Below are 26200 nucleotides of genomic sequence, written 5' to 3' on the forward strand. Positions count from 1 at the left end.
ACAATATAAGATCATTACACAAGTAAACATGTTTAAATGCTGTTTAACAGTGACCGAATCACCACCCGAGAACTTAAATAATTTAGAAATGGCCTCTTTCGGAGGATCATGGAGATTATCAGTAAAATGACATGGTTTAAATGAATAATCCATGATGAACAATAAGGGATCAAATGGATGATAGAAAGAGATTTCTGCTCAAGAAAATTAAGAGATGAAAGAAGTGGAGTCGCCACTTGAACAATGAATCTGATTCTTGGATGCAAAAAGTAACCACAAGCAGATATGAGGAAAGCTTCTTGTCTGGGAAAAATGAGAAAGTGGAGTCGCCACCCAAACAAGAAACAAACCGAAGAGATGCTACTGTTATGGCGAAAAATAAAGCAATAAAAGATCCAAATGATAACCCAAAAGGTTGAATTTGCCAGCTCAAAATGAGAGATGAGAAAGATGAGAAGGTGAATGTCGATGAAACCTCAAGGAACAGAAAAACTCTATCCTCGGCAACGGCGCCAAAAAATGTTGGCGTTGCCGGGCCAGATGAAGAGATAAGAAAGAGAAAAATGATTTGTCGTTTGAAACACCGAGAAAAAGTATCCCCGGCAACGGCGCCAAAAAATGTTGTCGCGCAGATTGACACGACAACGCTCAGACCGGGGGCTGTCACTCTGATCCCCGATCCCTCTGTTTAAGCCTGTCTCCCGCGGCTAAGGGGGGTAGTCCCTGTGAGATGATGAGACCAACTGTCGACCAGTTGGTTGGGAGACACGAGATACGATGAAGATAAGCACTAAAAAGATTTAATTAATTTAGCAGACCAGTGCCTTAAGAGATTATGGTTAAGATGATTACTTGTTAGATGATATAAAAAACGTGAACCATGAACAACGATCATCTATCATCAGCTAAATCACAATGCTCTTAGAATGACCAAAACGATATCCAGCAACTAAAAAAATGAATGCTCTAAGCCACCACGAACCATAAACCATTAACCAGATATCAATTTCGCATCTCGACTTGAAAATTCAGCATGAAAGATATAACATGAAAACAACTGAATCTGGCAAAAATAAATTTTCCACGAAATTTTTATACTTTTTCGATTTTTTTTTTTTTTTTTTTTTAAATAAAATCTAAAAAAATGAAATCTAAAAGTTAATCTAAAACTGAACTATAACCCTAAAAATCCCTTTGAAAATATTTTTTATTTTTTTATATTATGAAAATTTAAAAAAAATCTAAAATAAAATTTAAAATCTAAAAACATTAACTATTCATAAAAAATTAAACTAAACCAAAGTTAAATTAAATAAATCCTTTTTATTTTATTTTATATATATATATTTTTTTTATATTTTCAAAATACCAAATTTAAAAGACTAAATTAAAAATTACATAAAACAAAACCTAAACTATTAAAAAAAAAATTAAATTGAAATCTAATTAGAAACCTACGCTAACCTATCCATTTATACACATGAGAAACCCCAAAACTAATAAAGGAAAACGATAACACCTAAAAAAAATAAATGAAAATTTGATTTTAATCTTTATAAAGCCCCAAAAGGACCTACGCTAAACAATTCAAAACAAAGAAATCGAATTTTTGTTTGAAAATAAATAAACTAAGTTTGAAACTAAACAGAAATCGTAAATAATAATAAAAAGTCGGGCTGATATATACATAAACCCAAAGCGAGAATCGATTTTCTCGCAGATGTATACAATCTTACCTGAGACTTATTACCTGCTACTGCCGGAGGATTGAAGATCAACGCATACTTTTCCGTCGTTGAGAAATGGGCACGATGCTGGATCTTGATATGCAGTGACCAATGGCGGTTTTGAATCGCCCCTTTTTGCAGAAACGTAAATAAATTACCCTCATGCGTCAGAAAAAGTCTACGTAAGAGATGAATACGCTCTTGCTCACGCTTTTAGAAATCCTTATTTCTGCGATGAAAGCCTGTAGCTTGAAGAATGCCGAATGGGATCGATTTAATCAGATAATGATACCGTAAAAATACCCTCTTGATCCTGTCGGCAGTTTAAAAAAAACAATGCAGAGCTTGCAAACACAATGAAGCTGACGGCTGTAGATGGAAACGGTTTACTCAGTCACGCCTTCGCCAAAATAGAAACCGGGACCTTAAATATTTGAATTGAAGTGCAGGTTGCTGGCGTTGTCAGAGGTTTGAAATCGATTTCAGAATAATCTTTCATACAGTTGATGCAATGGGCAAGAAGATTGATGACAGTCCAATGAGCAGCAAGCCGACTGCCCAGAAAACAGTGAAGCTCTTCAAAATTTATATTTGGTGAACCCCTGAAGGAAAACCCTGTCCAAGGAAACAAAAGAAAACAAAACCTTAATCTGAAATCTGTATATAAGCAAAATTTTGAAACCCTAGAGCAGCTGATTAATGTACAAATTTTTGGCTCCCTAGCAGCCAGATTTAGCAGTAAGCACAGAAATATTTTAAATAAATAAAGATTTTCAGATATCACTGTGAAGAACTTCAGAAAATCTCTCATGCAAATTAAAAATAAACTGAATGATAAACCCAGGATCAAATCCAACTGGGCTCAGCAAAAAATGCTCGTGGGAGTTGGCTGGTTCAGCCGAGAACTTCCCCGAACGCCCACAAATTTCCTTCAAAAAATGTTTTCTGCACAGCTCAAAACAACCATCAGTAAAGAGGGCAAAAATGCTGCTAGATCTCATAGAGTAATGGAGATACCTGCCATTACTTCAGAAACCCTAATAGCTTCCAAACCCTAGCAAGTGAACAAGATACCTGTGCTCACAATACTCTTAAAAAAAAGCTATTATTAATGGCTGAAAGTAACATATGCAGAAAATGAAATGATCTCACAGCATTCCAAGAGAGTAACACCAGCAAGATATGGACCCCAAAGTCTTCTTTTATTAACCAGAAATAGATTTACAAGAGAGCTTCTCCAGTCTTAGACTCACAGATCCAATGATCTGAACTGACCCTTAGCACCCTACTTAAAGGAAATGTCTCCAACGGCTAGTTCGAGTGATCCATGCTGAAATGATCTCGACCATTGATGAGGATCAAGACATCTCTTGATCTCATCCGTCGATTTATTAAAAAATAATATTTTGCATGCATTCACTTAAAATATTATTATTTTATTAGTTAGGGTTTTTGCTTTATTTTTTTAATTTTTTAATTTATTATATATATATTTTTTATTTATTTTATTAATTCATTTTAAAATGGATCATCGAACTAAGCCTTCGGAAACATCACCTAGGACCTAGGACTTAGGACTCATGAGGGGATTTAAAACTTTTTCAACCCTCAAGACACATTTCATGATGACTTTTACAAATTTACATCTTAAGGGGACAAACCCACTTAATACAGACCCTCACAAATCACCCAGTTCTGCGACACAACTATAATCTAGCAGATCAACACACTAGGATTCTCCTAAAGTTCTAATGACAAAATCCATCCCGGCTTTGGGGTCAGGTTTGAAGGAAAACTCTGCTGATCCATGGATCGGTGAGACGAAAAACCTTCCGGGACATAGATTACCACTAGAAAGTTAGGTCCACCTAGGCAATTCACATACACGACTCATGTCTGCTAAGATTATTTACAATTCAGACATGCAGACTGGGTTTACAATCAAAATGATTAAGCTGCTGATGACTGCAGGATGGCACGGACACGCTGATCAGGTGCTGCCCCTTTTTGCAAAGAAAATAGGGGTGTACTGCATGGGTAGTTGACCAGTAGAGGTCAACATCTGGCTCTACTTGGAGACACTTTGCTGCTTGCAGGAATGTGAGAATCCAGAATCTGCATCCATACAACACAAAAATAAGTAGCGTCCATCCAAAAAATCATCATATACGTTAAGCACAGGAAAGATAAAAGCTCTTCATTTATTAACTATCTAAAGCAGAAATAAAAATGCGGAAAAAACAAGGAGTAGGGTTAGAAATACGATACAAAGGATGCCCTACGGCATCAGATGTGTTCAATATAGTGCATACTGAGCATTTGCCTGCTTTCAGGCAAATCTGTGGGCTGCTTGTCGGATGTGCCATGTCCAATTTTGCATATGGTAGGACTTTTTCCTATCCGAAAATCAAGCAGCTCGCGGCCGTCTGATGCATCAAATCTTCGTCTAATCTTCTTTCTCTTACGTTTTTTCTTTCTGGCAGGTGGAATTACTGATGACCTGGAACTTTCTGTTTCAAAACTATCAGATGAAGTATGCGTGATATGTCTTTCTTTATCCTGCATCTGATCTTTATCATTCTTAAGTCTATCTTCAATCAACCATCTTTCAACTGAACTAATAACCTCCTCATAATAAGATGGAGCTTGTTGCAACAAATGAGAAGGCTCCTGATCTATTGATGTCATCCAGTTTCTTTCATCTTCCAATTGCTGAAACTTTTGAACCTGTATTCTAATGGCATCCATCTGTCTAGAGTGTTCAACCTTTATAGCACTAATTTGTCTGGCATGATGTTCTTCCATGTCTTTTATTACTTTAACATTTTCTTCCTTTATGTTCATCAAGCAATGCTGTATAGAGTTTATTTCTTCTTTATGATTTGCTTGCATGGTGGCCAACTGATGATCCATAATTAATAACTTGTTTTGCATAGAATCAATTTCCCTATCATGATCAGCTTTCATGGTCGACATTTTGCCTTGCATGAATCTAATTTCTGTTTCATGATTAGTCTTCATGGCCTCAATTTCTTTAGCATGCTGATTTTGCATAATCTCTATCTCTCTATTACGTTTTTCAAGGTGGGTGCACAAAGTTCTCACGTCATTGACATAATTAGTTTGATTAGCCTCCATATTTTTTACCAGCATCATTAGATCTTGTATAATTTGCTTTTGTTCTTCCTTTTCATTGTTATTTGTCCCTGATTTTTCACTATCATGAACTTGGTCTGCGACATTTCCGGTGGATGACACATTCTGATCTTGAAAACTTTCTTCAACAGCTGGATTTTTTATAAGATTACTTTCTTTCTTTTGCACAATTTTAGAGGTAGAAGGCAAGCTGTTTGGACTATCATATCTATCTTTAAAAGCATTGAGAATGTCTTGTAAAGAAGTGAAAAAATCATTAGGAAAATTATTAAACCAATTCAAGGCATCACCCTCTAAAGAATGGACAAATAGACGCATCTTAAAATCTTCATGATTATATTGAGGAAATCTACAATATAAGATCATTACACAAGTAAACATGTTTAAATGCTGTTTAACAGTGACCGAATCACCACCCGAGAACTTAAATAATTTAGAAATGGCCTCTTTCGGAGGATCATGGAGATTAACAGTAAAATGACATGGTTTAAATGAATAATCCATGATGAACAATAAGGGATCAAATGGATGATAGAAAGAGATTTCTGCTCAAGAAAATTAAGAGATGAAAGAAGTGGAGTCGCCACTTGAACAATGAATCTGATTCTAGGATCCAAAAAGTAACCACAAGCAGATATGAGGAAAGCTTCTTGTCTGGGAAAAATGAGAAAGTGGAGTCGCCACCCAAACAAGAAACAAACCGAAGAGATGCTACTGTTATGGCGAAAAATAAAGCAATAAAAGATCCAAATGATAACCCAAAAGGTTGAATTTGCCAGCTCAAAATGAGAGATGAGAAAGATGAGAAGGTGAATGTCGATGAAACCTCAAGGAACAGAAAAACTCTATCCCCGGCAACGGCGCCAAAAAATGTTGGCGTTGTCGGGCCAGATGAAGAGATAAGAAAGAGAAAAATGATTTGTCGTTTGAAACACCGAGAAAAAGTATCCCCGGCAACGGCGCCAAAAAATGTTGTCGCGCAGATTGACACGACAACGCTCAGACCGGGGGCTGTCACTTTGATCCCCGATCCCTCCGTTTAAGCCTGTCTCCCGCGGCTAAGGGGGGTAGTCCCTGTGAGATGATGAGACCAACTGTCGACCAGTTGGTTGGGAGACACGAGATACGATGAAGATAAGCACTAAAAAGATTTAATTAATTTAGCAGACCAGTGCCTTAAGAGATTATGGTTAAGATGATTACTTGTTAGATGATATAAAAACGTGAACCATGAACAGCAATCATCTATCATCAGCTAAATCACAATGCTCTTAGAATGACCAAAACGATATCCAGCAACTAAAAAAATTAATGCTCTAAGCCACCACGAACCATAAACCATTAATCAGATATCAATTTCGCATCTCGACTTGAAAATTCAGCATGAAAGATATAACATGAAAACAACTGAATCTGGCAAAAATAAATTTTCCACGAAATTTTTTTATTTTTTCGATTTTTTTTTTTTTTAAATAAAATCTAAAAAAATGAAATCTAAAAGTTAATCTAAAACTGAACTATAACCCTAAAAATCCCTTTGAAAATATTTTTTATTTTTTTATATTATGAAAATTTAAAAAAAATCTAAAATAAAATTTAAAATTTAAAAACATTAACTATTCATAAAAAATTAAACTAAACCAAAGTTAAATTAAATAAATCCTTTTTATTTTATTTTATATATATATATATATATATTTTTTTTATATTTTCAAAATACCAAATTTAAAAGACTAAATTAAAAATTACATAAAACAAAACCTAAACTATTAAAAAATAAATTAAATTGAAATCTAATTAGAAACCTACGCTAACCTATCCATTTATACACATGAGAAACCCCAAAACTAATAAAGGAAAACGATAACAACTAAAAAAAATAAATGAAAATTTGATTTTAATCTTTATAAAGCCCCAAAAGGACCTACGCTAAACAATTCAAAACAAAGAAATCGAATTTTTGTTTGAAAATAAATAAACTAAGTTTGAAATTAAACAGAAATCATAAATAATAATAAAAAGTCGGGCTGATATATACATAAACCCAAAGCGAGAATCGATTTTCACGCAGATGTATACAATCTTACCTGAGACTTATTACCTGCTACCGCCGGAGGATTGAAGATCAACGCATACTTTTCCGTCGTTGAGAAATGGGCACGATGCTGGATCTTGATATGCAGTGACCGATGGCGGTTTTGAATCGCCCCTTTTTGCAGAAACGTAAATAAATTACCCTCATGCGTCGGAAAAAGGTCTACGTAAAAAATGAATACGCTCTTGCTCACGCTTTTAGAAATCCTTATTTCTGCGATGAAAGCCTGCAGCTTGAAGAATGCCGAATGGGATCGATTTAATCAGATAATGATACCGTAAAAATACCCTCTTGATCCTGTCGGCAGTTTAAAAAGAACAATGCAGAGCTTGCAAACACAATGAAGCTGACGGCTGTAGATGGAAACGGTTTACTCAGTCACGCCTTCGCCAAAATAGAAACCGGGACCTTAAATATTTGAATTGAAGTGCAGGTTGCTGGCGTTGTCAGAGGTTTGAAATCGATTTCAGAATAATCTTTCATACAGTTGATGCAATGGGCAAGAAGATTGACGACAGTCCAATGAGCAGCAAGCCGACTGACCAGAAAACAGTGAAGCTCTTCAAAATTTATATTTGGTGAACCCCTGAAGGAAAACCCTGTCCAAGGAAACAAAAGAAAACAAAACCTTAATCTGAAATCTGTATATAAGCAAAATTTTGAAACCCTAGAGCAGCTGATTAATGTACAAATTTTTGGCCCCCTAGCAGCCAGATTTAGCAGTAAGCACATAAATATTTTAAATAAATAAAGATTTTCAGATATCACTGTGAAGAACTTCAGAAAATCTCTCATGCAAATTAAAAATAAACTGAATGATAAACCCAGGATCAAATCCAACTAGGCTCAGCAAAAAATGCTCGTGGGAGTTGGCTGGTTCAGCTGAGAACTTCCCCGAACGCCCACAAATTTCCTTCAACAAATGTTTTCTGCACAGCTCAAAACAACCATCAGTAAAGAGGGCAAAAATGCTGCTAGATCTCATAGAGTAATGGAGATACCTGCCATTACTTCAAAAACCCTAACAGCACCCAAACCCTAGCAAGTGAACAAGATACCTGTGCTCACAATACTCTTAAAAAAAAGCTATTATTAATGGCTGAAAGTAACATATGCAGAAAATGAAATGATCTCACAACATTCCAAGAGAGTAACACCAGCAAGATATGGACCCCAAAGTCTTCTTTTATTAACCAGAAACAGATTTACAAGAGAGCTTCTTCAGTCTTAGACTCACAGATCCAATGATCTGAACTGACCCTTAGCACCCTACTTAAAGGAAATGTCTCCAACGGCTAGTTCGAGTGATCCATGCTGAAATGATCTCGACCGTTGATGAGGATCAAGACATCTCTTGATCTCATCCGTCGATTTATTAAAAAATAATATTTTGCATGCATTCACTTAAAATATTATTATTTTATTAGTTAGGGTTTTTGCTTTATTTTTTTAATTTTTTAATTTATTATATTTATTTTATTAATTCATTTTAAAATGGATCATCGAACTAAGCCTTCGGAAACATCACCTAGGACCTAGGACTTAGGACTCATGAGGGGATTTAAAACATTTTTCGACCCTCAAGACACATTTCATGATGACTTTTACAAATTTACATCTTAAGGGGACAAACCCACTTAATACAGACCCTCGCAAATCACCCAGTTCTGCGACACAACTATAATCTAGCAGATCAACACACTAGGATTCTCCTAAAGTTCTAATGACAAAATCCATCCCGGCTTTGGGGTCAGGTTTGAAGGAAAACTCTGCCGATCCATGGATCGGTGAGACGAAAAACCTTCCGGGACATAGATTACCACTAGAAAGTTAGGTCCACCTAGGCAATTCACATACACGACTCATGTCTGCTAAGATTATTTACAATTCATACATGCAGACTGGGTTTACAATCAAAATGATTAAGCTGCTGATGACTGCAGGATGGCACGGACACGCTGATCAGGCGCTGCCCCTTTTTGCAAAGAAAAGGGGGGTGTACTGCATGGGTAGTTGACCAGTAGAGGTCAACAGAGGGTTTGGAGGAAGGAGCTCCACAAGTAGCATTGCGACATGTGATGGATGAAGATGATAGTAGATGATGAGACGAATCCAACACATTGAGAATCGTCCAATTCCGAGATGTCATTGAAGAGATATTAATTTTTGAATGTTGGATGTGGGCTTGTTCAAGTCGGCTTAGTGTTAGTATGTTGTTTGATAGGTTGGAAGCCCTTTTAGGGTTGTTCGTTGGAGCCCCATGGAAACCTATAAAAGAAGGCCTTGTGTAAGGCATAAAAAGACACCTTGAGTAGCAAATAAGGGATCTCGTTTGAGAAGGAAGATTCTCTGTTCTAGGCCACAACCCTAGGTGATCAAGCGAAGGCGAGAGTAAGGCACTCTCATGACTGCTTTGATCTAGGCTTGGGCAGGTTTAGCTAGTGCAGCGAGGAGGAGGAAGGTCGAGGTCTGTAAGGGTCATTCTGGGCATCAAATCTAAAGTTGATATCTGTGTATAGACTGAGAACCCTTGTGTTGATTGCAGGTGAAAGATAGGGTCGTTTGGGGCAATGTTGCACAGAGTGGGGATGTTTTTTGAAAGCGGGGACTCAGAAGCGTCATTTCCCAAAAATATAGGAAGCGAAGCGTCTCAGAAGCTTCTATTTTATATTTTTTAGCATTATATTAAAAAAACATCCAAAATACCAAAATAGTTGTAGAAGATATGGAAGCATGCATATTTGTACTTAAATCAAGATAGATATGGCATCCATTGTACATTAATGATTAAGTATTCGAGCATCAACCATGTAGAATCTAGATTCTTCTCCTCTTCTCTAGCCTTTTCCTCTACCTCGATTGTCTAGGGATATTAGTCAACATTGCCCAATTTCGATTAAACTACCTAATCCAAGCCTTAAAATATGGTAGAAAAAGCTTAACATGCTTGATCGATGATTTTGACTTGATTGAAAGATAATCTTTTGCTAAGGGCATGACAAAGGAGTTCAATAATTAACACCACCAACACTAGGGTACATATGGGGCTTGGTGCTCTTGATTAAATGCTAATCACATGCCCTCATACATGATATAATCTAATGAAAAGCCACAATTCCATTGATCCTGAATTTCTGAAAACTGTTAAGTCTGTGGAATTTTGAATAGGATATGAAATTATATTTTCTCCATATGAACTCTGATGAGGCTGGAACCACTCTCAAACATCCTGAGTCATTTCATTGTAATGTTAAAAATTTAAGTAAAAGGATGAAAAGGAAAAATAAAGGAGAATGTCACTTTTAGTCTAAGAATTTAACATTACCATGAGGGAGCATCTAGGAAGCATCTAAGGAGCATCAAGGGAGCACCTTGGGAGTGTCCGAGAATCCCCAACCCAACTTAAGTCAAAGAAAAAATAAAAAATTATTTAGAATCTTGTGGAATCGCCTATCTCCCTTCGGATCCACTTGGGATCCGTACGGATTTGTGCCCCATCCACCGCGGATCTCAGGAGGATCCGTTGTCAGATCCACAGTTTGGAAATTCAGAACTGCGGATCGAGCTGACATGGTTTTGAATTTCTAGGAACCGTTTTTGTCAGCCCGATCCGCGGTTCCAAAATTTTGAACCGCGGATCCCCTATGGATTCGTCTGGGACACAATTCTTGCTTTCAATCCTTTGGGGGGGGGACGTTTCGTGCAACACTGGTTTGGGGTGACCAAATAGTCTAGAAGGTAGCCTATAAGAGGCCACATCTCTCTGTTGCAAGGACGCAAGTGAAGAGGATCTATGTGTTTTGGTGCAAGAATATTAAGCCTTAGACAGGGTCGCATATCTCAATGAGTGCATGTCCAAAACAATCATGTTTTGGAGGGTTGGATAGACATCCTTAAGTGGAGAAGAATGTAAATTGGAAGGATGTTCCAACAATTGGTTAACAAGTATGTTTTAGAGCTAATTTCTATGGATAAGATTTGTGTTTTTGGCATTCTATTTGGGCCGTAGAGGTAGGGGAGATACAACACTGTTTAGGAGGGAAGTTGGGTGGACCGAGAGGTCTAGGATTGCTATCCTAGCTCAGCCACAGAGATCCCTTGGAGGTCATAGCCTGAACAATCTCTTCTTCATAGGTATTGGGATAGGTTATACTACTATGGGTACAGGTATGTTGTAGGGTGTGTTGAGGAGCAACCTCAAGCCCTAACACCATAATATGATACCTAGTTTGGAAAGAAAATGAAGCAGCCCAGTTGGAGAAGATAACACAATGTTTGAAGCAATTGTTGAGGGTTGTGAAGTGTGCCCTAACTAGACTTGCAGCATGCATAGAACTCAAGGCAAGGGGACAACAACAACAATTTGTAGATGGACCCTTGGTTGATTGTTGATGGTTGATGGAATGATGTTGTTGTTGGACAAGGAACACAGATCTTGGAGGACTAATGTAGGAATTTTGGAGGAGACTACAACAATGTGCTTGAATCCCTTGACAAGAGAGAAGAAACATGTTTGTCGTGGTAAAACAACATTTTAATTGGTTATTGGATTTGGGCATATTGGTATCTCTTGTTCTCTCAGAATAGCATTGGAGATCTAATTGTTCTACATTAATTTGGCATTGTGATAAATTTTGTCATAAATTGAAGTGCTAATTGGGTTTAAGAAGCATTGATCATCTAAATTGTCTATCTCTTGTGCAAGTTTTCATTGACATCCTTTTCATTCTTGTATTGCCTCATATAAGTGTTAACAAGAACCTTGGCTAATTGTTCTAAGTAATATCATGGATAGGTGCTCTAATCTCATTTATTTTCCATCATTGTCATTATTGTTTCATGGTTAAATTGGATACATATTGTGGATGATAATCTATCTTTGACATATTGGTGAATTGTTATTTGGAGCATCTATCTTGTTTTCATTTGGTACTTTAGAAATTATCTCTTGGATTAATTGGATTCATCTTTTGAGCACTATTGAAATTGAGCACTCTATCTTGTGTTTAAGATTGTTTCCTTGTCATAACTAAAGATTAATTGTAACCAAGTACTTAAGATCATAAGAAACCTTAACTCAAGATCACTCAATCATTCGCATTTGCATTCTAGGCTTAGTCTTGCATTAATTAAGTTACCTCCAAGCATAATCTTGGTTGGTATAAATATAGGAACACCCTTCATCTTGTAGCTTGCGAATGATAGACCCTCATTCTAGGCTTAGTCTTGCATTAATTAAGTTACCTCCAAGCATAATCTTGGTTGGTATAAATATAGGAACACCCTTCATCTTGTAGCTTATGAATGATAGACCCTCTCTAATGGTTAACACAGTGACCTTGCAGTCATCAGAGCCACAGTCTTTGCAGCATTGAAGGCACCGAGTGGTTAGGTTTCAAGGGGAGGTATCGTTAACCAAGCCTTTGCTTGCTTCCCCTTGAGTTCTCTCTACAAACTACTTTAGAGACTAGCCTCAAAACAACTAGGGATTAAGGGATTCACCTTGTTAGGCATATAATTAAAATCAACCAAGATTTTTGCATCTCACCTAGATTGTAGGAATTGCATTTCATTTAGGATACCTAAGAATTTCGTAAGCAGTGATTGTTCATCCAGTGATTTGGTATTTAATCAATATAAAGCAAGTAGTTGACTCCATAAGGCACTAGTCTCTCATAATAATCTAATTTGATCTCTTAACTTGCTAAATCAACCAAGTGGCTAGGTCATTCAATCGTGTCTCCTGAACTTGTTGGTTGCCAACAAGTTTTATGTTCTCATCTTCCATAAGGACTACCCTCCTTAGCCTGTTGTTGGGAGACAACTAGAACGGAGAGGGCAGGGATCAAAGTGACTGCCCTCACCCTAAGTCGTTGTTGCATTGTGCCTATACAATTCGAGCAACAATAGGACACGTCAATGGTTCCAAAGGACTTTGAGAGCGAGCCAGTGGCCTATTCGCCCCCCTCACCCTCGACCATCAAACTCGGATACCTTGACATTGTCAGCCTCATCATCCATTTTCTATCGCCCACTCTCTTAATAGGTTCTTGAGTTGTTGAAACTTCCATAGTGTTTTGTATCACAATATCTTTTTCACATTTTTATACATATTCTGATGTTATACTTATGTGGGTTTCTTTCTTTATATTATTTTCGTCATTTCACATTTTTATACATATTCTGATGTTTTACTTATGTGGGTTTTTTTCTTTATGTTATTTTCGTCATTTCTTGGAGTTGCGCTTGCACTCCCACATTGTATTCATACTAGTTGTACTCTTCAATCCCATTGACCTAATTTTTTGGTCATTCATTGGAAATTGATATAATTATCTTAGCTTATATTATCTTATCAAGTAAAATATTTGCTACATTTTCAAATACTTGATTCTTCTGCTAACAAGCTTTTTAATTTTTTTTTATCTACTAATGGAATATACATGTTGGGGAAACCCTTTGGGAACTTCCCCTCATTTTGAGGATGGTATGTGGGGTAAACCTGCTGGTTGCAGTTTTGGCAACCTAACCCAGTGGGGACATTTAGTGAGGCCCAACAATATCCACAAAGGCCGCTAGTTTAGGAACTTGATCACAGGACCCCCTGCTTGTAATTTACTACACACAACCACTGGACTTTTTGCTAACATACATACCCCCTTGCCTTGGATTTTTAATTTGTTATTTACTTTTTATTGAGATAATTGCAATTGATCTTTTCGACTTGTAATGCAGGGTACCAAATCAGGTCATTCTTAATGTAGGATAAGTCATCTCTCAAATATGAAGGATGTAAAGAATGTTTCAATTAGTTATAAATTTCAAATTTGATCAGAAGGAAGCCATACAAGATGCATGCATGATAAATAAAGAGAAATAAAGAAACCCACATTTATGTTAGGATGTTTTTGAAGTTCTATTATGGGGATGCCGATTTCTTTGATAGTCAATTTATGCAGTTTTTCTCTATATTTTTAGTTGATTGCATTAATGTTTGAATATGAACAATGTAGGGCTCAAAGGATTAGAAGCTTACTAGACATATCAACATGACAATGAGATTATTTTTTCTCTTTTTTTGATGCAGGGAGATGTAAGCAAGCATTGGTATGATCGCTATTGGGCAAAGGTTAGATTATAAATGGGTTTATTGAACCCTCACAGCATTTGTATTTACTGGTAGTATCCTATTGCAAGAGTACTTGGAGATCCATGAAAATCTTTTCCAATTGATACATCGTATAAGTCTTGTCTTCCCTATTTCTAATTCACTGATTTTTGCAAACACTGATATTCAATAATTATCATTATACTTCAAACAAAAAATATTCTAATGGTAATTTTAGAGATTTAATGCATATATTAGATTTTTTCTCAATATCTTAAAGATTTTAGGCATAAAAGTTTACTTGGATATTTAATATGTATTTATTCTCTTAATGTCTAAGTCAAGAACTGTTGAAAAGTTATTCTAATGAGCTCTTAGTTACATACGTGTGAAAATGAAGCTAAAGTTGAAGTTCTTTGCAATAGCTTGAGCCATTTGAACTTTGTTTGTTGAATTGCCTGCCAAAGTATTTCTTGCAATTTGGGGTTCCAAAGTTGTTGCAATCTATGTAGCATGGGGATGTGTCATGACTTCTAGAAGAAGGTGTTCCCCATTTTTCCTGTTATTGAGAGAAAGGGGGCTGCGAAGAACTTTCTTTTTTTGTGGGACATCCTTTCAAAATAGGGGATGTTTCCTCTTGTCCAAGGGACAATACAAGAACATTCCCACATTCCTCAACTGTCTTGTATTCCCTTCCCCACACCAAAACAATCTGGGAACTACAGATGTCCCTTGCACAAAACTAGCGATTCTTCTAAAAAAAGCCACTAACCTAAGTCTAATACATAAGCTACTTAAGTTTCAAAAAATGTTTAGCTTTTTCTCCTTTTTAACTACCCTCGGCTGTTCCAAATATGCATATCTTGAATAACAATAAGGGGATATCCTTTAATTGTGCTTTCATATTTTATGAAGTTAAATTTGGTCACGAATGAACTATATTTTTATGGTCAATGGGAAAATCAACAATTCTTCCGTTATGATCTTCGTGTAATTATTTGCAACTGATGTTTCTCATTACTTTGTGTACTTAACACGTATCATTGTTTTAAGCCTTCACATATTTAATTCTTCATTTTTCTCCTATATTTTTCTTAATGTTCTATTGATGTTGTCCCTATGCCATTTTTCCAGATTTCCCCTCCATTGTCCAAACAATTTTCTGTGCTATATCTAAAATCATTTGGTTTTTTCCCGAGCTATATCTCAAGACTTTATGGGTACAATGGAAAATTCTTAAATTTTGGAGTTATGCTTAGAGGCTGCATACTTTTGGATGGAGGCTGGGGTCAATCTTTTAGGAAACTTTATTCTGACAAAGGACATCCCATATAGAGCCAGTGAAGTCCCAAATCTGAATGGCACCCTCCCCGGCAAGGTTGTCTCAAAATAATCTTTGACACAGTAGAAATAGGTAAACATAGTCAAGGATCTAATATAGCAGGCTTCTCTCAACTATTTAGTAAGGGAACAAAAATAAAAAAGTGGTTGCATGGATATGGGGGGATTAAACCTTTTCTTGAGTTTTTAGTTATAGAAAGGTGATATTTGAAGGGGTACTAGAGATACTCACCTTAAAAGGAATTTGTGAGCTTGACCCGAGATTAGTAATCAAAGTCAATTGGTTTAGAAACACAACCATGAACTCAAGAGCAAGTTGAGTTCTTTCATGTAAGAAGATCAATGGATAATGTGGCAGACCTTCTAGTCAAGCTAGAAAGTATAGGAGCTTTGTCACATCAGAAATCTTCACCTTGAACAAGTTTTAAGAGGAAGGCAATTAGCAAAACCTTGTTTTTGGTTGTGCAGATATACAAATGTTATGAATAATATATATATAAAATAATACAAATAATGTAAACAATAATAATAATAATAAATAATGATTAATTAACTAGTAATTAGTTAATGAAGAGGTATGTCCCTAAGGACATGAGAGGTATCTGCCTAGGTATATAAGTAGGCCCTCATCCTCATTTGTAAGAATCATCTCACTTGTATTCAAATATTCTTATATAATATATTATTCTCCTATAATGGATATTTACATATACCAGATATTCTGAGTATTTTGTTGAGTATACAAACTTTATTCGTAACATTGGTATCAGATCATTCCTCTGAGTATACAAACTTTTTCGTTACATTGGTATCAGAGCTATTCGATCATCTGACCGCTCAACTGTTGCACAAAGCTCATCTGGTCCTGCTTTTGGCCATTGAACTTTTGTCAACCTTGTTGTCATTGTGATTCGAGCTTTTTCTATACAAGTTTTGGAGTTTCTACATCTTGTCGTTAGGCCTTTAGCCACTTCAAAACAAAAAGATTAAAAAATTGAAAAAAAAAATATTAAAAAAAAAGTTAAATAAAAAAATTATATATGGGAAAAAAAATTAGTATATAAAAGAAGTCTAATATATATAAATAAATAAAAAGTTGAAAATAATAAAAATAATAAATAAATAAGAGTTTAAAAAATTATATAAAAAAAAACTTGTTAAAAAAAACAAAAAAAACAAACGAAAATAAACGACTTACCTAGCCAACAAGACTGTTGTGAGTCGCATAGCTGCCTGTCTGTCTGGCCCAACAAATAGTTGCCTACCACAACACCACCAGACTGCCCACAAGCAGTTGCAGGGTTGTCCGCCGCTCATCAAAACCCTTGCCACCTTTGTCCCTACAACACACACTTTGCAACAAGCCGCCAATTAAATTTGATGCCGCCAAACTCTAACACTATGCCGCCGGCACATACAACCATTTTTGTACGTTGTTCATACAACGACAAGTGTTGTTGTTTCAGATACCATCCAGGTTACCTATATTGCCATAATATTTCTGCAATTCATCTACTTTCTTTGTACATTTGTGTATTTTTTTGCGTGTTTATACTTCTATACAATGTTCTCTCATTTCCATTTATTACCCATTCTCACATGCTTAGTTCCATATCAATTTGTACAATTTCCACCATTTGCCTTGTGAAATTCAAAAGCCATGTCAATAGTCATCGCTCATATAAGTACAAGGTGTGACTTTTTATCAAAACACAATTTCATATAATTAAAAGGGTTAGGAGACAAACATATAACATAAAGATATTTAGAGAAATATAATTAAAAAGTTACATTATATAAATATATATAAAAAAATTCAAAGATTCAAGTAGCTATATAAAAAAAGAGAGATTATATGATTATATATATATATATATATAAAAGAAGAAAAAATGAATTATCAAAAAAAATATGTTAAAAAAAAGGAAAAGGAAAGAAGAGCATATTATAATAAGCAGTTATTGTTGGCATTATGATACAGGTGTTGTCCTTGATGGCAACTCACATAGATGACAGTTCACAGAGCAACAGGTTAACAACAAAGGATTACGGATCAGACTCAGAAATTGAAGAAAGAGAGGTATATGCTGGTTCACTTTGTCCAAGTAGCGTATACACGCGGGGTCACAAGACAAAAAGAGCGTATATGTATACACACACTTTCAAAAGAGGAAAAATGCATATGGGTTGGAAAATCAAGGTTTTGGTCTGAGGTATTGACAAAGGATCTAAGTATATAAGGAGGAGAAGATCAAAAGGCTAGAGGGGTGCAAGTAATGAATATCTTATGAAGAGTTATATCAAAAGCAAGTATGCATGTTATGGGTTTTTGGTGCTTTTCTTGATCTGAACTAAGGATGCACCTAAGTGGTTGATGATGGATGATAGATCAGGATCATAAGACCTGAAATGAATTATCATTATGTGGTCTGATCATGGATAGTCTAGTTTTGAATACTAATGCATGTTTTATTCTGTAAATGTTATGATCTGGGTATGACTGAAGTCTGGAATAGCTGTGAAGTTTTAAGTTAGTGTTTGCATATCTATACGCTGGTTCGCCTTAGTGAAGGCATGTATACACGTCGGTTAGGTAATTCGAAGTAGCGTATACACTATGAGATATGAGATTTGAAGTTGCAGTTGGTTCTGGTTGTTGATGCAGAGTTTTGGGTTCTGCTCTATATATTGGTGACTGTGTTCTGTTGATAGTGTTCTGAATGATCAGATTGATTGATTGTGATGTGCTTTAGTATTGATGGGTTTTTTAGTGATTGGTTGTATTGCAGTGGTGATTGAGTTTGAGATTCAATGTGGCTGATGGGTCCAGTATGAAAATTGGATGAAACAAGACCTTCAGATTGTGTTGTTATGTACCAAGAGTATCCAGTCTGAAAATTAATGAAATGTGGTCCTTGGAGGAAGAGTGGAGGTTGTAGCCTTCTGTAGGCCAGCGCCTACGTACTGGTAAACATATCGGCCAGTACAAGAGCTATGGGGTTGGATCTCCCTTCCAGTAGCCGCTGGAGAATGAGTGAAGGTTGGAGCCTTCAGTAGGTTGGTGCCTACGTACTAGTAAACATATCGGCTAGTACAAGAGCTAGGGGGTTGTAACTCCCTTCCAGTAGAAGCTGGAGAACGAGAGAAGGTTGTAGCCTTCTGTAGGTGGGTGCCTACGTATTGGTATGAGTCTGCACTAGTACAAGATTGTAAACAGGATTTTCTTATATTAAAAGATGACAGCAACAGGTGATTTTTGTCCCGCATTGGGTTTCCACCTTAAATCTTGGTGTTCATGTGTGTTTCTTATGTGTGATGGTTTATTATGTTATTACTGCACATGGTTACTGTTTATATGGTTAATAAAGTATTGATGTACTGATTAAAAATCAACATATGATGAATTAACTGAATCATGAGATCACTGGATATACGTTGGTTTCCTTAAAGACAGTTGCGTGTACATGCGAGTTACCTTCATTGAAGTAGCGTATATAAATTTGAGTATGAAAAGAAAAAGTTATTGATTTGATAAACACTGATTCACCCCCCCCCCCCTCTCAGTGTTATTCCCAACAATTGGTATTAGAGTTGGTCCTTTGGCAGAAGCTTGATCGCTTGAAGGAGATTCGTAGAAACAATGGGAAAGAAGCTAAAGAAGAAAGCGCCTTAGAAGAAGAAGATAGTTCAAAGGAACAGTGACAGTAGGAAAGACAATTGGCCATTAGGTGGAAGAAAACATTCAGATTCAGAATCACGTCAGATTGAAGATGAACAAGCATTAGGTACAAATTTTTGGTCTTCTGGTGATATTTTTCCCTGTTCATGCAATGTTGAAGATATTGAAAGCTATAGTGAAAGAAATATAGAGGTAGAAGTTAAAAGACTTGCAGATAAAATTAGAGATCAACAAGATATATTTAACAAAAGGGAGTATGCCTTCAAAGAAGAAGTTACCATATTAAAAGCTCAGTTGGAGGAATGTAACAAAGTAAGGAAGCAGTACAAGGAAAAAGAAGATCAATGTCAAAAGTTGTAGGATGAAGTGACATCATTAAGAATTGAAGTAAATGAAAAGAGTACAACAATCAAAAGACTTAAAGAAAGATCCAGTTACTATGAAAGTCTTGAAGCTAAGATCATCTCTTTAAAGGAAGATCCTGAAAATTCAAATAAGCAAAATGAAGAACCACCTCAAGCAAATGAAGAACAAGAAAATGAGATTCTCAAATTAAGGCAACAAGTGTAAGAAGGAAGAAAGGCTGAAGAAATCATGAAGAAGCAATATTTGGAAAAGGAAGAGAAATATCAGGTTTAGGTAAATATCTTAAAAGGTAAATTAGAAGAAAAGGATAAACTGTTACGATTTCAAGATAGTACTAAGATTTTGGATAATATTCTTAGTAGTCAAAGGTCTCCTACCATCAAAACTGGTCTTGGTTTTCATGAAACTGTTGAAGGTGAATCTAGCTCACAAGATGAGGCAAGGAACTCTAATGCAAATTCTGAAATGATCAACAAGGAGATAAGAGGTCAACCCCATCAACAACCAAGGAAAGAAAGTCTTCAAAGAAAATCATTTACTCCCAACTATGGAAGTGATAGTCGGTTATTTCCTCTAATGAATAATGTTGAATGTTTTATATGTCATAATTTTGGACATGTTGTAGGCAGATGCAAAAGTAGAATGGTTCAAGCAAATAACCGTCACACAGAAAGATCATCAACTTCCAGGTACTTTAAGGGATATTGTTTTTCTTGCAATATGTTTGGTCACAAAGCCATTGACTGCTATAGAGGGAATATGAAACATATAAGATGTTATGCTTGTAACAAGTTTGGGCATATAGCAAAAGAATGCAGGAGCAAATATTGGCCAACATACCAAATGGAGAAAACAGTACCACACTCCAAGTTATGGAAGAAGAAGGAAGTACAGATAGAAAGATGTGGCATAACACAGTATACAGACATAACAGACTCAGGGGGAGCTAAAAGTGTGAAACTTTAGTGTTCTAAATCTCATACGCAGTTATTATGAAGACAAGTTGCGTATATACGTGAGTTCGAAGCTGCATAGTCGTGTATATGTTGGTTTGAGGAAAAATCATTGGGACAGACTTAGAAAAAGGGGTCTGATATGGTTCAGTCAATTATCAATCATCCGTTATGTTCTAAGTGATGATGATTGCAGTCTGCTAATGATATGTGGAAGTGTTTTTGGCCCTCATAAGCTATTAATAATTTGATGAACAATTGGTTGATGATGATGCCTTGATGATTCTTACTAACAAATGCAATGATCAATTATGATAGTGAAGAGATGGCACAGGTTCAGGGGGAGCATATGCTTCTAATAATGCATTGTTGGCATTATATTAGAAGACCTTGGTACATGATGATACATATATTGCTTGATCCACATAATTGTTTGATTTAGGTGACTCTTTTGATGATGGACATATACATGATGTTGATCTTGATGTTGCTGACAGATGCTTATGGTACAGATCATATATGGTGTATGATAGTTGCTGATGAATATCATGGTCTTGTTTAGATCGTTGGTCCTTGTTATAAATATCATGTATATCATTTGATGTAAAGGTTATGTAAAGACTTAATTTGTAACCCCACTATGCATGGGAAGGATAATGTAATGATTGCTATTTCAGTCATGTATAAACATTTGGTAAATCCGCACTTGGTTGGGTGGATGAGTCAAATTTGGTGTATCCCCACTTGTTTGGGTGATTGATGTATGTACGAGTCATTGGTCTTAGGGAAGTCATACTCACTTAGTTGAGTTATAGAGTCATGTTATTCTGTTGAAAAATACCTTTGCAAACTCTGCATGTTCTCAAGGGGAGCATGGACAGCATAATGTATATGATATATCAAAGGGCGAGAATATCTTGGTCCGCCCTTTGCCCTTAATGTCAAAGGGGGAGTGTATCTTGGTGTTTTGGTTGCCATCAAGTCCAAAGGGGAAGCTTGTTGGCATTATGATACAGGTGTTGTCCTTCATGGAAACTCACATAGATGACAGTTCACAGAGCAACAGGTTAACAACAAAGGATTACAGATCAGACTCCAGAAATTGAAGAAAGAGAGGTATACACTGGTTCACTTTGTCCAAGTAACGTATACACGCGGGGTCACAGAACAAAAAGAGCGTATATGTATACACACACAATCACAAGAGGAAAAGCGCGTATGGGTTGGAAAATCAAGGTTTTGGTTCGAGGTTTTTGGTCTAAGGCATTGACAAAGGATCTAAGTATATAAGGAGGAGAAGATCAAAGGGCTAGAGGGGTGCAAGTAATGAATATCTTATGAAGAGTTAGATCAAAAGCAAATATGCATGTTATGGGTTTCTGGTGCTTTGCTTGATCTGAACTAAGGATGCACCTAAGTGGTTGATGATGGATGATAGATTAGGATCATAAGACCTGAAATGAATTATCATTATCTGGTCTGATCATGGATAGTCTAGATCTTAATACTAACGTATGTTTTATTCTGTAAATGTTATGATCTGGGTATGACTGAAGTCTGGAATAGCTGTGAAGTTTTAAGTTAGTGTTTGCAGATCTATAAGCTAGTTTGCATTGGTGAAGGCACGTATACACGCCGGTTAGGTACTTTGAAGTAGTGTATACATTATGAGATATGAGATTTGAAGTTGCAGTTGGTTCTGGTTGTTGATGCAGAGTTCTAGGTTTTGCTCTGTGTATTGGTGACTGTGTTCTGGTGACAGTGTTCTGAATGATCAGAGTGATTGATTGTGATGTGCTTTAGTATTGATGGGTTTTTCAATGATTGGTTGCAGCGGTGGTTGAATTTGAGCTTCAATGTTGCTGATGGGTCCAGTATGAAAATTGGATGAAACAAGGCCTTTAGATTGTGTTGTTATGTACTAGGAGTATCCAGTCTGAAAATTAATGAAACGTGGTCCCTGGAGGAAGAGAGAAGGTCGTAGCCTTCTGTAGGCTGACGCCTACGTACTGGTAAACATATCGGCTAGTACAAGAGCCAGGGGGTTGGAGCTCGCTTCCAGTAGTAGCTGGAGAACGAGTGAAGGTTGGAGCCTTCAGTAGGCTGACGCCTACGTACTAGTAAACATATTGGCTAGTACAAGAGATAGGGTGTTGTAGCTCCCTTCCAGTAGAAGCTGGAGAACGAGAGAAAGTTGTAGCCTACAGGTGGGTGCCTGCGTACTAGTATGAGTCTGCAGTAATACAAGATTGTAAACAAGTTTTTCTTATATTAAAAGAAGACAGCAGCAGGTGGTTTTTGTCCCGCATTGGGTTTCCACCTTAAATCTTGGTGTTCATGTGTGTTGCTTATATTTGATGGTTTATTCTGTTATTATTGCACATGGTTAATAAATTACTGATGCACAGATTAAAGATGAACATATGATGAGTTAATTGAATCATAAGATCACTGGATATACGCTGGTTGCCTTAAAGACAATTGCGTGTACATGCAAGTTACCTTCATTGAAGTAGCATATATAAATTTGAGTATTAAAAGAAAAAGTTATTGATTTGATAAATATTGATTCATCCCCCCCTCTTAGTAATATTCCCAATAGTTATATCATAAAATATAAGTTATAAAGTTGAAAAAAAGATATTTATAATTTATAAATCTAAAGGAAATATACTTCAAGAAGTCAAGGACGATCAGAAAATGAGTTGCACATATAAGTCAATTACTGAAGACCAAAAAAACCACTATAATTTGGAATTGAAGGAAGGAAGATTTTCCTACAAAGGTCTTTTGATTATAGATCACAAATTCATTACATTTAAAGGAAGTATCTAAGGGAAGGAAATTAATATCACTATCATCACAAGCAATGAGGAAAATCACATCAATATTAATTTGGCAAATTAACTATTAATTCAAGATCCAAGCATTGGTGAAAGAAAATATATTTGTGGCCAAAAGGAATATGAAATTAATGATTTACAAGTGACAATTGATCATTATGAGTACATATCTCAATTTTGTGTTGCAATTATGCTTGACAAAGAGGTTGACATAATTCTCCGTCGACTTTGGTTCAAGGAATTAGGTATGTTCATGTTAAACATAGAAAAAAATTCTTGATGTTTGTTAGATTTTGTAGCATCGGATGTGTTCTAGCCACGAAATTTAATGGAGAGTCTAGAATACATGTATTCTCCAAAACCCATAAATCGTTTCTGAAAATTCCACCTAGAAATGACTTAATTAAAATAATTACATTTTTTAATATTTCTTAAGTCTAAACTTAGGAAATGTGATTAATTAAAGGGTATTAATTAAGTCGTGGTGAGAATCTTCTAGAAGAAGACATGGATCGAGTTCTAGTTAATCTTAGCCATCGATTATGTTTTAATCTTGGTCGTTGATGTCTGAACGAGAGATTATAAGAAGAAATTCAATGGGGGTTGGAGAACACACTTGAGACACTAAGGCAATTACTTGATTGCTCAGGCAGATCGATTTTCTCAGTGGCTAAAGTTCAGCAGTAGAGATAGAGCCAGTGGGTGAGTTGCAGGAAAGAGAGAGAGAGAGGGCATCAACATTGGTCTGGGAAGTGTAGGACAAATTCAGGAGGAGACAACGTGAGGAGAGATGGAGAGACGCAGTCACCTAGAGCACTACGCAGTCACTGCGCAAAGGGTGACACGGAGACACCTGCGTATGGGCAGAGGGTCCATCTCGGGGTTAGGGAGTCATTGTGGAAAGTGAGAAATTTGTTTATAAATTTCTCTCAGTGTTTTCCTCTGTTTATCTATCTAAATTCTTGTACTTGAATACCTGCTGAAGAATTAATAAAGAAACCCTCACTGCTGCACCAGTTTTCCCGCATTGGGTTTTAATCTGAGGACAATTGTCCAAAAATAACTGTCAATATCTTTATGTATGTGCTAGAATTTCTCTAATTTTCCAGCATTTATTTTCTTTCGCAGTATTTGTTTTGTGAAGGTTGTAGTGTATAAGTTTTGATATTTGTCGTAGAAAACTGCAAATAATTTGTTTAATTAATTAAACAAATAGAAGAAATATTATCAGTTGCTACAGTAGGATTCCGAGTTTCAGAATTTTCACAATGTTCCCTTATAAGAAGAAGATGGTCACATTCAAAGACATGACAACAAAATCAGAACTAATAATGTCTTCATCAAAAGACATTAAGGATATTTTAAAGCTAATGTTTCAAGAGAATCCAAAAGCAGTATCAAAGAAGCAGAAAGAGCTTGAAGAAGTCATATCCAACAAAAACAAATAAAAATTATGTTTGAAGGAACATAATCAGAAACTACTTGCCCAAGTTAGAAAATGTAAAGCTAAGAAGCACACATTAGAACAAGAAAAGGAAATTTCTGAAAAAAAACTCAATGAAATTCTATCAGAAAAAGAAGATGAAAATTTATGCTTAAATAACCTTAACCAAAGGTTATTAGAACAAATCAAGTGGTTAAAAGATGAGAAGCTTGAATACCAAAATAAAGTTGACTCATGAAATGAGGAACTCTTACGTCTCAGAAACCATAATCAAAATCTACTCACTCAAATTTAGAAACTTAAGAATCATAAGAAATCATTGAAAAACAAATTAGAAGAACTTATCATGTAAGAAGTGTCGAAGTCTTCAGTCCAAATTGAAAAAAGAGGAACAAATACCGATCTAGTCAACATCACAACTGAAGAAGAGGATAAACCAATTGAAGTGAAGACGTACTCAAAAGTTGCAATTCAAGCAACGAAAGTTTCAAATAAAGATCCAATGATTAACCAAACAACTTCCATACCTAAAAGAAATCAGATACCTCAAATAAATCAAGAAATCGACACAAACAAGTTAAGGGGAAATCAAATCACGAGAACTCCTTATCAACATCCGAATCATAAGAGAAGGCAAGTCAATCAGTCTACGTATTAGTATCATTCAGAACATAAGCAACAAATTTATGTTCCAAGGAATATTGAAGTTTGTACAATCCACTCATGTGATAATATTTCATCACAAGCTTCCAATCACCACAATATTCCACAAAAGATTAACTTAGGATGGTTAGATCCTTTCTTAGTTCAGAAATTTTATTTATCACTCCAAGGATCTTACCATCTTGTGTCAATAGAGATTACAACTCGAAGAATACCGAAAGATGCAAATAGTTTACAAGACAAAAAACAAATGGCATGCCTTGCTAGCAATAAGCTTTGAGAACAAAGCTTTTTGAAGATGAAGGCAATGTTATGAATAATATATATATATATATATAATGTAAACAAAAATAATAATAAACAATGATTAATTAACTAATAATTAGTTAATGAAGAGGTATATCCCTAAGGACATGACCGTTGGTGAAGATGTATCTACCTAGGTATATAAGCAGGCCCTCACTGACATTTGTAAGAATCATCTCACTTGTATTCAAATATTCTTATATCATATATTATTGTCCTATAATGGATATTTACATATACCAGATCTTTTGATTATTTTGCTGAGTATACAAACTTTGTTCGTTACAACAAATCAACACATTTTTAGTCTTCTGTTTTCTCTATCATAGACATACTTGGGGGAACCCATGCTGGTCACCTTTCATCCTAAGAGTAAAAAAATAAATGTATGTTTGGTTAGAAAATCCCTTTGCATAGATGTTCAACACCCTTACTCCAAAGAATCATTCTCATCAAATTTCCACCTTTACTATCCTCGTACCCTTCAACGATAGCACATATGCACAAGATCATCCCTTC

The 26200-nt window shown here is 35.8% G+C and overlaps 1 protein-coding gene across 1 annotated transcript in view; it reads left to right on the forward strand.

Annotated features, from left to right (window-relative positions):
• Positions 1-26200, forward strand: part of LOC149153125 (cycloeucalenol cycloisomerase-like) — a 420238-nt gene that overhangs the window by 358084 nt on the left and 35954 nt on the right. Inside the window, exon 4 of the mRNA XM_089439501.1 lies at positions 14066-14107. Within this exon, the coding sequence (XP_089295627.1) occupies positions 14066-14107 (42 nt within the window). The remainder of the gene's footprint in view (positions 1-14065; positions 14108-26200) is intronic.

Source organism: Pinus tabuliformis, chromosome 9 (genome assembly GCF_031772625.1).
Source record: "Pinus tabuliformis cultivar Carrire ecotype Pingquan chromosome 9, CPIR1, whole genome shotgun sequence".
In the NCBI taxonomy this organism is placed as follows: domain Eukaryota; kingdom Viridiplantae; phylum Streptophyta; class Pinopsida; order Pinales; family Pinaceae; genus Pinus; species Pinus tabuliformis.